The 14,019-nt window shown below is 42.0% G+C and overlaps 1 protein-coding gene across 2 annotated transcripts; it reads left to right on the forward strand.

The window, feature by feature from the left end:
• The first annotated feature begins 6,244 nt into the window (after positions 1–6,244).
• LOC125535567 (pentatricopeptide repeat-containing protein At1g13040, mitochondrial) lies at positions 6,245–11,091 on the forward strand. 2 transcript variants are annotated; one of them, XM_048698632.1, is made up of 3 exons: positions 6,245–8,833; positions 9,315–9,424; positions 9,953–11,091. In XM_048698632.1, the coding sequence occupies exon 1, from the start codon at positions 6,650–6,652 to the stop codon at positions 8,630–8,632; it is 1,983 nt and encodes a 660-aa protein (XP_048554589.1). In that variant the 5' UTR covers positions 6,245–6,649; the 3' UTR covers positions 8,633–8,833; positions 9,315–9,424; positions 9,953–11,091. The 2 variants fall into 2 exon arrangements, with proteins under 2 accessions (XP_048554589.1, XP_048554590.1); XM_048698633.1 differs by lacking the exons at positions 9,315–9,424; positions 9,953–11,091 and having other exon boundaries at positions 6,245–8,305; positions 8,419–8,588.
• The last annotated feature ends 2,928 nt before the right edge of the window (positions 11,092–14,019 follow it).

Here is a 14,019-nt window from a genome sequence, read left to right on the forward strand (position 1 = left end):
TACAAAAAGCAATGAGGCAATTCAATCAAGCGCCAAATCTGAAGGGAGGAAGTTGAGAGTGCACATGGTAAAACAAGAGTTGCCATTGCTTCAAACAAAATCACAGCCGGGGTGCCCACTCGGCTTATCATATTGGCAAAAGAAGAAATTGCAAAAACTTAGTGCACAAGAACTTGAGGAAAGGAATATGGCATGGGTTCCGAAAGGAAGTACCCAAAATAAGAAGTGTGTGCAAGCTTCCATTACAAGAAGTACAATAAAAGTGAATAGAGAGAAGGATGGAAGCAACAAACAATTAAGCCGAAGGAGTGCATCACAACATCAAAATCTTTGGTTAGCACATCATCCATTTTCTTCAACCATGCCATTGATGCCTTTGCCATGGAATTCATCCCTAGGTATGATCAATTACCCTCCATGGACTTATTTTCATCCATGGATGCAATATAGTCTTCTATATCATGAGAGGGTATTACCAAATCACCATAAATTTGATTAGCTACAAGTTTGTTGCTGGTCCAAAGAGCTGAAATACTTGATTTGTCATTTCATTTGTTTATTTCAGCTATACATGCTTTGGTGGATGAATTCTACATGAACCTTATGGAGGTGGCCGGTATTTATTTATCGCCCTAAGAATATGACAAAGCATGGCCGGTGTAGCATTATAACATCGTCCTTAGTTTAATTGGAGAGCAAGACAAGGTACATGTTCATGGAAATCTCTACGTATAATTATATTATGCTTGCATGGAGATGAAACATTATGACCGATGCCATTCAAAATATGTTGCATAGACTAATTCATAGAATTGAGTGGGTTTATGCTTTGATTTAATATATATGATTTGGCCTACGAATATTCAAGTCTATGAAGGTCAAATCATTGTTGTTTTACTATCGACCATCGGGTTTATGGCATGCATAATATTGATATTAGCCTTGGTCTTTCTAGTACTATGGAGATTATGTTTTGATGGTTGAATTCATAACAATGCCCAAGGTGTTGGTGTTGTTCATATATCTCCTTATGATGCTATTTTGTGAAGCCTCATGCCACTTAAAATATATATTTTTGCACAATAATCAAAGCCGAATATGCAATGTTATTCGGTTTGGATCTTTTGGGTGTCATAGGTGCTACGCACATTAAGGCTTTGGGTGATTCGTTATGAGTAGTGCAATAAATATCTAAGGGTCATCAATGTTTTGACGAATCACTAATAGTTTACCTTGAGGTATCTCTAGATATAAAATTTACCTTGGGTTTCTTTAATATTTCTCATATATCTAGACATGAAAATTGAATAGCAAATGAGTTGGCGCAACAAGCATCCGGCTACCATGTTGATCATGGTGTATTGCACATCTATCAATAGCCGATGCTTGATCTCACCGACATAGGTAAGGCCGAACCAAAGCCCATTGCTTCGGCCACTAATGAAATTTGTATGCAGGTGAAATAAAGGATTAGAGGGAATTCATTCTTAACTGTCTGCAAAATCCCAGCGAAAGGGTGAACAATATGGTTCGGAGGATGACTTTGAAATACATATCTATGGAAATTTATCACCGGATTGTTAATGAAATTGAGAAGGTTTCACCCAAGTTTGCATCAGAAAGTTCACACAAGACATGGTCGATATATACTTATCGTCCTAAGGACATATAGATGGCTGATGGAGTGTTGACATCGTCCTTAGAACAAACTTGGTACAAGTTATTTTTCGGCACGCTAGCTTTGCCGAAAAATAGGGGGGCATGTGTTGACGCTCAAAAATGGCACGTTTATAAAGAGTGGCTTGAAGCTATGTCAAGAGTAATTCAAACTTACTATTGAAAGTCACTATGAGATGGCTCTCTCCGAGAAGATCAAGATGAATATGAAGATGGTCTATAACGGAGTTCAGATGCAAAAGTTATGACAACTTCAGAGATGCTCATGTTGACACCAGATTAAAGAATGGCTTGAAACCCAATTAAGATGTCCTTATATGAAAAAATGATGAACATGAAAGTTGTGCGTCTCGTCGAAATGGTGGATTTTGATATAAAAATCATCTTAATCCGAGGTCGTATGCAACTTGTGAAGGCAAAACAAGGTCAGAAACAGAAGCTGCAGAGTCATTTCGGACCGACCGAGTTGATTTGATCGGTGAGATCGAGTTGGTCCGAAAATTTACCAGAGAGTTGGCAATGTTGACTCGGTAGGACCGAAGCAAACTAATCGGTAAGACCGAGATTGATCCGGAAATTACAGAAAGTTACAGAGAGAGTGGGCCACGTTCACTCGGTGGGACCGAAGCAAACCAATCGGTGAGACCGAGATTGATCCGGAAATTACCAAAGATTCGTGTCCGAGTTAGGTTAGGGTTTTTGATGTTTTGGACGGAATTTTTAGTCATTTTCTTGTACGGAAAGTCCAGCCGCCTCATAAATAGATGAGAGGTGACGGCCGATTGAACAACACACAATCGATCAAATCATCTATCACTTTTTATCTTTTATCTTTTCTCCTTAACCCTAGTTCTTCTTCTTCCTCGTTCTTCGTCTGTTCTTCTTGTTGCAGGGCGGCGAACCTCGAGGCCCTAGGGGCGATCAGGTCGACCTAGGGCAGCCCATAGCCGCCGCGCGTCCAGACGGGGTCCCTCCCGGGCGTGCGGGGTTTCGGGTCTTCAAAAGCGCCCACCGGATTGTCTTGCGTACCGCGCTTCCAGCGGGTCTCCTTCGACGTGAGCTGCGGTGCATCACCCTCGGCGTTGGAGGTACACGGTGACGTGTTCGTGTGCGAACACTGGAAAAAACCGTTTAAAAAGCCGAAAACGCGTGCGGAAAAATAAAAATAAAAAAATCCGAAGGGAGCGTCCAGAGCGCGACACGTGGCGAATGACTGAGAGCACGCCAAGTGGCGCTGATCGTTGCGAGGCTCCCGAAGGGGCGCTCGTTAACTAGTTGCTCCCACTAATTAAGGAATACTCTTTCGGGAGGCTGTTCAAGTGGGCTGGGAACGTGCCACTTGGCGCGCTCTCAAAAGCCGTTGCGTGTCGTGCTCTGGATGATCTTTTCAGATTTTGTTTTTATTTTTTTACGCGTTTTCGGCTTTTAGATTTTTTTTGGTTTATCGGTTTTCTCCTGGTTTTTCTTAGCTTTTGAATCAAAAAAACTTCCAAATTTTTTTGGACAAAAACACATTTTTTTGTTCCTTCCGCAAGAAGCACAAATTTACTTCTCGTGGAGGCACGATTCGCTTCCGCGAGAGGTTGTTCATGCCTCTCAGAAAAAAAAACTCAGCCCATTTCATCTGTGCATGAGGAAATTTCAGCCACTACTGCTGAAGAAAATGTTGCTGCTGAACATTTGAAGACGCAGACTGCCACTAAAGAGGAACCGGAAATTCCTCAGCCTGAAGAATCTGCGATTGAGATTCCTGAGGTCGTGATGCAACTCATTGACACTCCTCTGCCGAAGCCAAAGGATCCATTCTCATGCAAGCAAAAGTTCAAGGCTGATGATTTCTTCGGCGAGCACGTATTCTTCAAAGATTACAACCCATATAACTCTGCTCGCATTAGGAAGAGGCGTTTCTGTACTGCTAGTCAAACCAATTTCTATTCCTCAGTGCTGTTCAACAAGGAGAAAATCTTCTATCATGAGCATATTCCTCACGTGGACATGGAATCTCTGTCGTGCTTCGCACCAGTCCTTAGTGTTCTTCACGACGCTGGACTGTTAAAATTTTGCTCTGACATCTGCGATTGGAATGAAGAACTGATATCTGAGTGTTTTATGCTTTTGTTTGTTTCCATGCGTTGTTTGTACCAGGTTTTCATTGGTTTTCTTCGGTTTTTTATTTCCATCCTTTCTTTCTGTTTTTTGTTTTTCTTCCCCAGTTTTTTTGTTTTGTCAGCGTTTCTGTGTTTTCACTAGTTTTCTTTGGGTTTTTCTTTTTTAACACATGTCTATTTTTTTCAATGCACATTGTACATTTCTAGTGTACATGTGGAGCATCTTTTTGAAACATGTCGAACATTTTTTAAATACATGATATATATTTTCCAAATATATATTAGAATATTTTTTCCAATACATTTTAAACATTTTTTGAATAAATTGAACAGTTTTAATGGCAGTAATTTTTTTTAAACTAAACGAAAAATTCTTTACTATGTACAATTTTTTTAAATGTCACAGCAATTTCTGGAAACACGTACATATTTCTTTAAAATGTCAGGTACATTCTTTTGAATGGTATGAACAGTTCTTTTTATACTATGTGGACATTGTTGTACATTGTATCAACATTTATAAATATGTCATATGTGAACATTTTATAGATGTAATGTACATTTTTCTGAATGGCACAAAAAAATTTCCTCAACATTTTTTACATCGTATAAGCATTTTTATATGTATTTTTTAAAATGCACGAACAATTTTGAAGTGTCACAAACAATATTTAAATGTTATCAACATTCGGTAACAGATTATTTTCATTGCATTAACATTTTCCAAATTAATGTTATTTATTTTTAAAAATTTAATTTAATTTTTGAAATATATGTACTTAGAATTCTTTCGAACAAAAGAAATAAAAAAAGAATGAAGAAATAGAGGAGACAAACGAACTAACCTAAGCAGAAACCTAGTGGCGGAGACAGGAGGGACTGGCAGGGGCAATGGCCCCTCCTATGATCTACTTTGTATTTACCCATCCTCTCAAATGTTAATAATATTTAAATGTTAAGGGGGATTTTTTTTTAAAGTACACGGGTTGGCCCCTGTTTTTTTTTAAAAAAGAGGCCCATGGCTTGCGCTCATGTATTGCGTGAGAGTGAAAATGCTGAAGCGCGTTAAAAAGTATGAACCAATTGCTTGACTGACACCAAGATAGTACATGATTTATACTTTGTGTTAAGAAGACAGAGCATGGCAAGACTATATGATTTTGTAGGGATAATGTTATTTAGCATTGATATTTTGAAAAACATGATTTTTATTGGCCGCCAGTGGCAGGAACCTGGGCGGGCCCAATTGAACATGGGCTTGAGGGGACGTTGGCTTCCATCTCGCGCCAATTCCGAAAGCAATTAATTAAGGAGTACTCTTTCGGGAGCCCATTCAAGGGTCACTTGAGGTGGGCTGGGAGTGTGCCACTTGGTGCGCTCTCAGAAGCTGTCGCGTGTCGAGCTCTGAGTGACCTCTTCGGATTTAATTTTTAATTTTTTGTACACGTTTTCGGCTTAGAATAATTTTTTTGGCTTCTTGGTTTTCTCTCGGTTTTTCTTAACTTTTGGAACAAAAAAACTTTTGATTTTTTTGCATGAAAAACATGTTTTTTTTGTTTTTTTTTCCGCAAGAGGCACAATTTTACTTCTCATGGAGGCATGAATTCGCTTCCGCAAGAGGTATGGTCATGAAAAAAAATGTTTTTCTCCTTCCTCGAGAGGCACGGATTTACTTTTCGTGGATCTACGGATTTGCTTATGCATCTCGCAAAAGGTAAAAAATAATGCGTTTTTTTCCACGAGGGGCATGGATTTACTTCGCGTGGAGACACGGATTTTCTTCCGCAAGAGGCAGGGCCATGCGTCTCGTAAAAGGAAAAAATGTGTTTTTTTTTGTCACGAGAGGCACGGATTTACTTCTCGTGGAGGCACATATTTGCTACCACAAGAGGCACGGTCGTATCTCTCGAAAAGGAAAAAAAAACATGTTTCCAGTTTGGTTTCCTTCATTCACTTTTTTCATGAATAAATTTTTGTCAAAATCTATCAACATGAGAGCTAGTTTTAAAAATCTCGACACAAAAAATCCAATGGTGAAAATGATTCGAGATTTGGACGCACGGTTTAAGAGATAAAATGTTTGGAATAAACGAATCTACAAAAAAAGGAAAAGCTCCCAGGTTGCAACAAGTGGTGCACGTGGGACACATTTCGCAACCTGGAAGAGGTGGGATGACCTAGTACTTCTTAATTAGTGATTTCGGCCGATTCTGCTGAACTCTTTCAAAAAAAGCTATCTCTCTAAAAAGGAAACTCAGAAGATAAGTGCCACACACGTGACACTTATCAGGGCCCAAAAGAAAATCCACTGAACCAAACAGGCCGATTGTGTTCATTGGATCCGCGCGACCGTACCTACTGCAGATGGGCCGATAAACAAACAAAATAGTTGGGCCGTGCACCACAGGTCAGTACATCGACTGGGCTATGATCCAACGAATGGACAGGTCAATCGACCGCCCTTTCTCTCCTCCTCCCCTCTAGACTCGAGTGAGGCACTGCCTCGCCGCCGCCGCCGCGCCGTCTTCCCGGCGGCCACCCACCGCTTACCATTTACCGCCGCTCCCCTGCTCTCCGCATCTCCCCCCGCCCCCACCCCCACCCCCTTCCACAGCATCTCCCATCCCGCCCTACCAATCAGCAGCTGGGCATCTAATCCAGCTCGAGGCTGCCGGCGCCGAGCCAGCGCTCACGGCGGCGCATCCTCACTGGCTCGGCACCCCGCGTTCCTTCTCGGTGCGCGGATTCGCTACGCATCCACCCCGGCACCGCGGTGGCGCCGCATCCGGCGTCCTTTCATCCGCGTCGCCTCCGGCCAGTGGCGCACCAGGTGTTCGACATCGTTCCCCTGAGGGAGTTCTGTTATGTTCTTGGCCAGACGACCGTCTGGGTTGTCTAATATCAGCAGGATCTGCATCCTCCACACCGTTTCTTGGATACTTTCATCGAGGCGGGCACGATTCAGCAGCGACAGCGATGACGCTGCCCGCAATTCTCTCGGCCGGCTGTCAGATCTTTTCCGGCCAGTCCGGATGGACATCAGCCGTATCATCTTGCGGGCACTTGAATCCGGTATGTGTCCGGAGTCGGTGGAGCTGGAGAGGCTCGACGTCGAGCTGGATCCTTTTGTTGTCAACTTGGTGGTCCGGGGCTTGTCGGACTCGGAGACAGCGGTGCGGTTTTACTGGTGGGCGGAGTCCCGTCCAGGATTCGATCATAGCCAGTTCGCAATAGCGTACATTGTGAGCTTGCTGTTTGTAGATGGAAATTTTGCTCTGTTGTCGGAGTTCCTGGGGACAGTGAGGAGCCAAGGGGTGGCACTTCATCGATCGTTATATCGGATCCTTTTGTCCGGCTATGTCCGAGCTGGCAAGTTTGATTCGGTCATAGAGACATTTGATGAGATGGTCATGTCAGGTTGCCGTGAGTTTGGTATCGATTACAATAGGTACATAGGTGTTCTAATTAAGAACTGTTGCTTTGATTTGGTGGAGAAGTATTATGGCATGGCGCTCTCGAAAGGTTTTTGTCTGACTCCATTCACTTACTCAAGGTGGATCTCTGCATTGTGTCAATCAAATAGGATTGAGCTTGTAGAGGAGCTTCTGGCTGATATGGATAGATTTGGCTGTTCTCCAGATATTTGGGCTTGTAATATATACATTGATTATTTGTGTAAACAGAACAGATTACATGATGCACTGCAGATGGTAGAGAAGATGCGGGGGAAAGGAACCAGCCCAGATGTTGTGACTTATACAACAGTTGTTGGCTGCTTATGTAACAATAAGAGGCTCTCAGAAGCAGTTGGACTTTGGGAAGAAATGGTGAAGATGGGCCTTAAACCAGATGTTGTTGCCTGTGGTGCACTGATCTTTGGGCTGTGCAAGAATAGCAAGGTTGAAGAGGCTTTTGAACTGGCATCAAGGATGTTAAGTCTGAACATAGAACTGAGTGTCTCAATATACAACACCCTAATAAGTGGCTTCTGGAGAGCTGGGAGCATTGATAAAGCCTATACCATCATATCATTCATGCGGGCAAACGGATGTGAGCCAGATGTTGTTACATATAATATCCTCTTGAATCATTACTGCACTATAGGTATGATAGAGAAAGCTGAAAAATTGATAACAAAGATGGAAACAAGCGGTGTAAATCCTGACCGATACAGCTATAATCAGTTGTTGAAAGGGCTCTGCAAAACTCATCAACTGGACAAGGCATTTGCTTTTGTTTCTGATCATATGGAAGTTGGTGGGTTCTGTGATATTGTATCCTGTAACATATTGATTGATGCATTTTGCAAGGCCAAAAAGGTAAAATCTGCACTGGACCTGTTCAAGGAAATGGATTATAAGGGAATGCAAGCTGACGCTGTGACATATGGGACTCTGATCAATGGTCTTTTCAGTATAGGATACTATAATCTAGCTGAAGAACTTTTTGAGCAGATGCTGAAGGCTCAGATTGACCCTAATGTTAATCTGTACAATATTATGCTTCATAACCTGTGCAAGGTTGGTGATCTCAAACGTGCTCAGAAAATATTCTTGCATATGATTCAGAAGGAAATCTTACCTGACACTGTTACTTATAATACACTCATATATTGGCTTGGAAAAAATTCAAGAGCAATGGAAGCTCTTGATCTCTTCAAGGATATGAGGACAAAGGGAGTAGAACCAGATAGTTTGACATTCAAGTATTTGATCAACGGCCTCCTGGACGAGGGAAGATCTACACTAGCTTATGAGGTATGGGAATATATGATGGAAAATGGTATCATTCTCGACAGAGAAGTTTCTGAAAGGTTGATAAGTGTGCTGAAATTTGAGAACAAGTAGCAGCCAAGTTCTTGGAGAGGTTTAGCCACTCGAAGCTGTCCTGTCTCTGCCACCTCCGCGCACCTACCTTAAGAGCGTCAGTAGTTGATTCTAAGAGCATCACTTTGCAGTTACATACAACATGGATGCCCTCCTCCCTTTATGCATAGCTGGACCAGACGTCCAGACCATGGCAGACACATGAAAGTAGCAATGGACAAGGTAATCCTCCTTTTGACCTTCTGATTTATGGGCATTGTGCTAGCCTTTGAGATGTACTCCCTCCGTTCCAAATTACTCATCGTGGTTTTAGTTCAAAACGGTGGAGTACACAACAGACATTTACTCCCTCCGTTTCAAAATAAGTGTTGTGGTTTTAGTACAAATTTGAACTATAATCACAACACTTAATTTGGAACGGAGGGAGTAATTGTGAAGCAAAGGCAATCCTGTTGAACAAGTGGACAGTCTAAGATTTTTTTAGAGCTGGAGAGCCAATATAATCCTTGTTATAATAGCTAAGGATCTTTTCAGATTCTAGCTGAAGACATACACCTGATAAACATTGCCAAAAGCAATGTAAGGTAGTGATGACTTTATAACTTCTTGTTTGATTTAAGTTGGTTCATGCCTAATTTTTTCGGATCTCTCGTACATGCATATTTGTTTAATACACTGTATAACACTTCTCTAAAAATCACAGGTGTGGTCTCCAATGCTTCTACAACAAGTTTAATGTTGGTCCTGAGTTCTGAACTTTCTTATGAGAAAGTCTGCAAGGCTGCTGCCTTCAGCATACAATATAATCCTGAGGTGCATATGACTTCTGGCACTGCTTTTCATTCGACTTCAATTGTATACAGCGAAAGAGAACTTTTCCACCATAAAACCATCAAGTTGTAACTCTGATCTAAATACCTCATCGCTATATAACAAAACAAACTACTTCTATCAATACCTAGATTTTCTGTTGTGGAAGTTGCAACATCAGGTGCATCACATATGTTATTAGCAGCTAGGTTTAGAAGAATATAAGTCTGAAGCTTTAAAACATGGATCAGGTGCATCACATATGTGCTATATATAACTCCTATGCTATAGTTTGAATCCACACTCCAGTGTTTCATGATCATTGTAGTTTAGCTACTTGAAGCTGCACTTAACATCACGATGCCAACTGCATAGACAGTACTTCTGCATTGCATGTGACTGCTGTTGATTTGTCCCTATTTTTGCCGCCTGTACCAAAATGAACTAACATCTTGCATTTCCATGTTCTTAGTCCAGTCGCCTGTTTTTCCTTCCATATCCTTTTGTTCTGAATGCAGGCTATGATTGCAGGGCAGGAACAAGAGCTTGTTTCTGACTTTCCATGATACAAACTTCTCTGCACGTGAACAGGCTATATTCAGTTCTGTAGGCAGTTGCAATGATTTCATCTATATCCCTAAGGGCTCCTGGGTCTGAATAGTGAATACTTCAAGAGTGAAGAGTGTGGCAATGAAGTGTCTTGAGAAAATAGTCTTATATCCTCCGATGACAGGTTGGTACCTTTGGGGCATTCAGCAGAGTTGCTTACCGTGGTACATATAACACGGTGGCAGTACTAGAGGAAGGGCCTGGGAAGAGGATTGGAAACTAGATTTGCCGGTCGAAAGTCTATCATTCCTGTGGTCATTTTGTCATAGCAGTCGCCTATTGCATCACATTAGATGTGTGGTATGCAACATGTTTTTCGAAGATGGGGCCATTTGTTTTTCATGTGCAAACGACGTTGGAGAGCTGTCCAACTGGAGCCGATTCAGGAGGAACTTGCTGAGTGCTCGTTGCTGATGGTGGTCGTGATACAGATCCTTCAGCTACCGAGTGAGCAAATGATGCGTAGTTGTGTACTTTCCTCTGCTGCTGATGGGCTGCAAGAAATAAAATGAATCATGCGGAACCCTAGTGTCAGTCGATGAGTTTTTGTACACGATGGGCTAGCATATTTCTGAGTGGAAAGAGTGCTGCTGTCCAGACACCAGCACCTGCAGGCCACATCATGATCATATGGCGCTTTCTCGAGGAACCCAGGACAGACAGTTGGGGTTGAGTCAAAAGGCAAGAGGAGCTAAGCATCACTTAGGTGACAAAGGTGCAAGCCTTCTGGCCTCTCATGTTGCGGAGCTTTCAAAACTGTTGAGATCCTGGAACCAGATGATGCCAGATGTTTGAAGGTTTCTCAAGCTGTGCTTGTCTTCGTCTTCGGCACTGAAACAATGTAGAATTCAAAATCAGATTTTGTCCCCCTGTGGAGATTGAGGATTTTGCCTCCTTTTCTTTTTTATTTCTCAGTTTTGATACTGGAATAGACCTGCAGTAGCTGCTGACACGGAGAGTTTTGTGGTAGGGTTGACAAGCCAATCGATGTTGTATCTGTTGTACAGTATCATCCCATAAACATACAAATGAATCAAATCAGTCAGGGTTTTCCTCATCAATCTTAAATATCTACTATGTGTGTCATCCTTAATATTTTTTTGTTGATTTTCCAATGATCATGTATCTTTGCCTGCTTTTTAATCATTTTTTTAGGATTTATGGATCATTAGTCGGATAAACTATTTTGGTAGAGCTGTCTTATTGCTAATCTCTGCAAACATGCAGCATAATTGTCAGAATCATTCTCCTCCTGCATTATGCAAATATATTTGCACCTTCTTTTTCATTCTGAATTTATCTGTACATGTTACACAGTTATCTCCTTCTGTTCTAAAATGAGAAGGAATTTCTTTTTATCACGTTGTTGAGAATCCAGGCTAGTTCGTTCTGACATTATCACGAGCTTGCCATTCTGGGTTCAACTGTGACTTCAGCTTTGCAGAGGCTGTAAATGTCGGACAATGCTAGAGATCAGAGATCAGCGGCGCAAGACATAATATCACATGACAAGTTATCACCTGCAACTTCACAAGCAGCTCACAGACAGATCTGGATGAACCTTCACAACTGCAAGAGTGGGCAGAAGGAATATATATAGTTGGGTACCTGTGGAAAAAATGGAATGCTCACAAGTGCAATTAAGGTGGCAATCTATTTGTATGCATCAGAAGAATATGGACTTCAGTAAAGGCAGAGAATTATCTGGATCAGTTACTGATGTCAACATCGTTTGCAGCCTTGATATCTGCGAGGACCTTGACAAGCCAGTGCCCGGGGGGATATCTGAAGTGTCGAATAAATGTGTTGATCTGAATGTAGAAGGTCCATCAAGTAGTCCTAGAATAAAAGAAGAGCTAGGATGCAGTTCTAGCACATCAGATGCAGCATGTTAATTTATTGAGCTCTACATGCAGTGCTCTAGGAAAAAACTTAGCAAGGACAAGATGGTCTTGGACTGCGAGTCCCTGGGGACAAGTGACGCAGCTAGTGCGAATTCCCGGTGCACACAACCCTTGAGCCATTCATCTGAGTTTCCATGTCCTTCTCGGATACTAAGAAACTGTTTGGTGTTGGCTGAACATAGTGGGGCCAAGGCTTTGCGTGCCCAGGTTAGGCAACTAGCTGAACCTTCTTCAAGCCAATCTGATGAAGCCTCCAGCTAGCAAAATCAAGCATCAGGCCGAGCCACTTGACTATGGAAGAGTAATATGTGGTGAAAATTGGTGCAGTCATCAAGCTATCTTCCCAAAAGGTACACACACTGAATGGTGTAGTGAGTATTTTCCATGGCCTGTAAAAGTGTTAAAATTAAGAGAAAGTGATATGTTTTCAGTTTAGAGGTCGAGTGACATTCCACGGCACACCAGATCAAACAAAAATATGCTGCTACATCTCACAAGTTGTTGATGCTGGACTTCTCGGACCATTGTTTAGGCTATTTGTAATTCTAAATCCCTCTCCTATTGTCAGTCTTTTGACCCCATTTGCTTTATTGGGGGTCACATGTCCCAGATCAATCACAGGTGGCTGTGGTCTGTGGAGGAGCTTCCTGCGGTTTCTCTTGCTCACGTTTACAATTGCAAAGTTGGGATGATGCGAGAGAAGCAACATAGAGCTGGAAAATCTGGCGTTGTTGCTTTATTATTCAGTAACTCTCGGCTGTCGGTGCAAGTTTCTGAATGTGAGCGGCAGGCGTGTATGTCTAGACAGGCCAGGCCTGTCTGTCAGGGAGGCTGGGCCGATGCTGGATGCACAACCTGGAGTGCATTCTGCTGCTGTCACTGCAGCATACGTGAGCAGCCTCGTTGTCTTTGTCTCCTGTATTGAACAATGTAGAATTCAAAATCAAATTTTGTCCCCGGCGGAGGTTGAGGATTTTGCCTCTCTTTTTTCTTCTCAGTTTTGATACTGGAATAGACCTGTAGTAGCTGCTGACAAGGAGGGTTTTGTGGTAGTGTTGACAGCCAAATGATGTTGTCTGTTGTACAGCATCATCTCATAAACATACAAATGAATCAAATCAGTCAGGGTTTTCTCCCTGAATCTTAATTTCTATTGTGTTGTTTCATGTTCCTTAATATTTTTTTTGTCAATTTTCCAATGCTCATGTATCTTTGACTGCTTTTTTATCATAATTTTTCAGGATTTATAGTTAGATTAGTTGTCAGATTTCCTATTAGAGCTGTCTTATTGCTAATTTCCGCAAACATGCAGCATAATCCTCAACATGAGGAATCATTATCGCCCTTCATTATGCAAATATATTTGCACTTTCATCCATTTTCATTCTGAGTTTCTCTGTACGGGTCACACAGTTTGTCCCCTTCTGTTCTAAAATCATAAGGAGTTCCTGTTTACTGTGTTGTTCAGAATTCAGGCGAGTTTGTTCGGACATTACCATGAGCTTACCATTCTGGGTTCATCTGTGGCTTCAACTTTGCAGATGCTGTAAATGTCGCTACCCTGGACTGGCTGCCCATGGACAATGTGCTGTTGAGCTTACAGAGATCAGCCGTCCAAGACATCAATATCACATGACAAGTTATTGCTCACAACTGCAGAAGCAGCTCTCAGACATGGACGAACCTTCACAACTGCAAGAGTGGTCAGAAGGAACATATATGGCTGGATACCTGTGGAAAAAATGGAGTGCTCACAAGTGCAATTAAGGTACTTCATTCAGGCCTGTATTATTTGTTAGTTCTCTCAAAGAACTTAACTATTACTTATACTCTTGGCTCCAATGTTTTAGACAAGAATTAGAATGGTCGGTGCAGCACGGGAGGTGAATGCTATTTCGCAATGTATAAGAAGATGGATCAAGATTATGATTCACCATTCAGTGGATCGCAAATGCTTTTCATGCTTTTATGATCTTCATTTATCTGCTGTCAGTTGCCAATGCTCGCCAAACCATTTATCTGCTGAATGCTCTTGTTGCAGCTCTAGAGGGAGAACCAGCTGCAGTCTAGCAGTGGAGACAGTAC

The sequence above is a fragment of the Triticum urartu genome, chromosome 2 (genome assembly GCF_003073215.2).
Source record: "Triticum urartu cultivar G1812 chromosome 2, Tu2.1, whole genome shotgun sequence".
NCBI lineage: Eukaryota > Viridiplantae > Streptophyta > Magnoliopsida > Poales > Poaceae > Triticum > Triticum urartu.

Coding starts and splice junctions, on each gene's coding strand:
- LOC125535567 (XM_048698632.1), top strand. CDS start 6,650: ATGTTCTTGGCCAGACGACCGTCTGGGTTGTCTAATATCAGCAGGATC.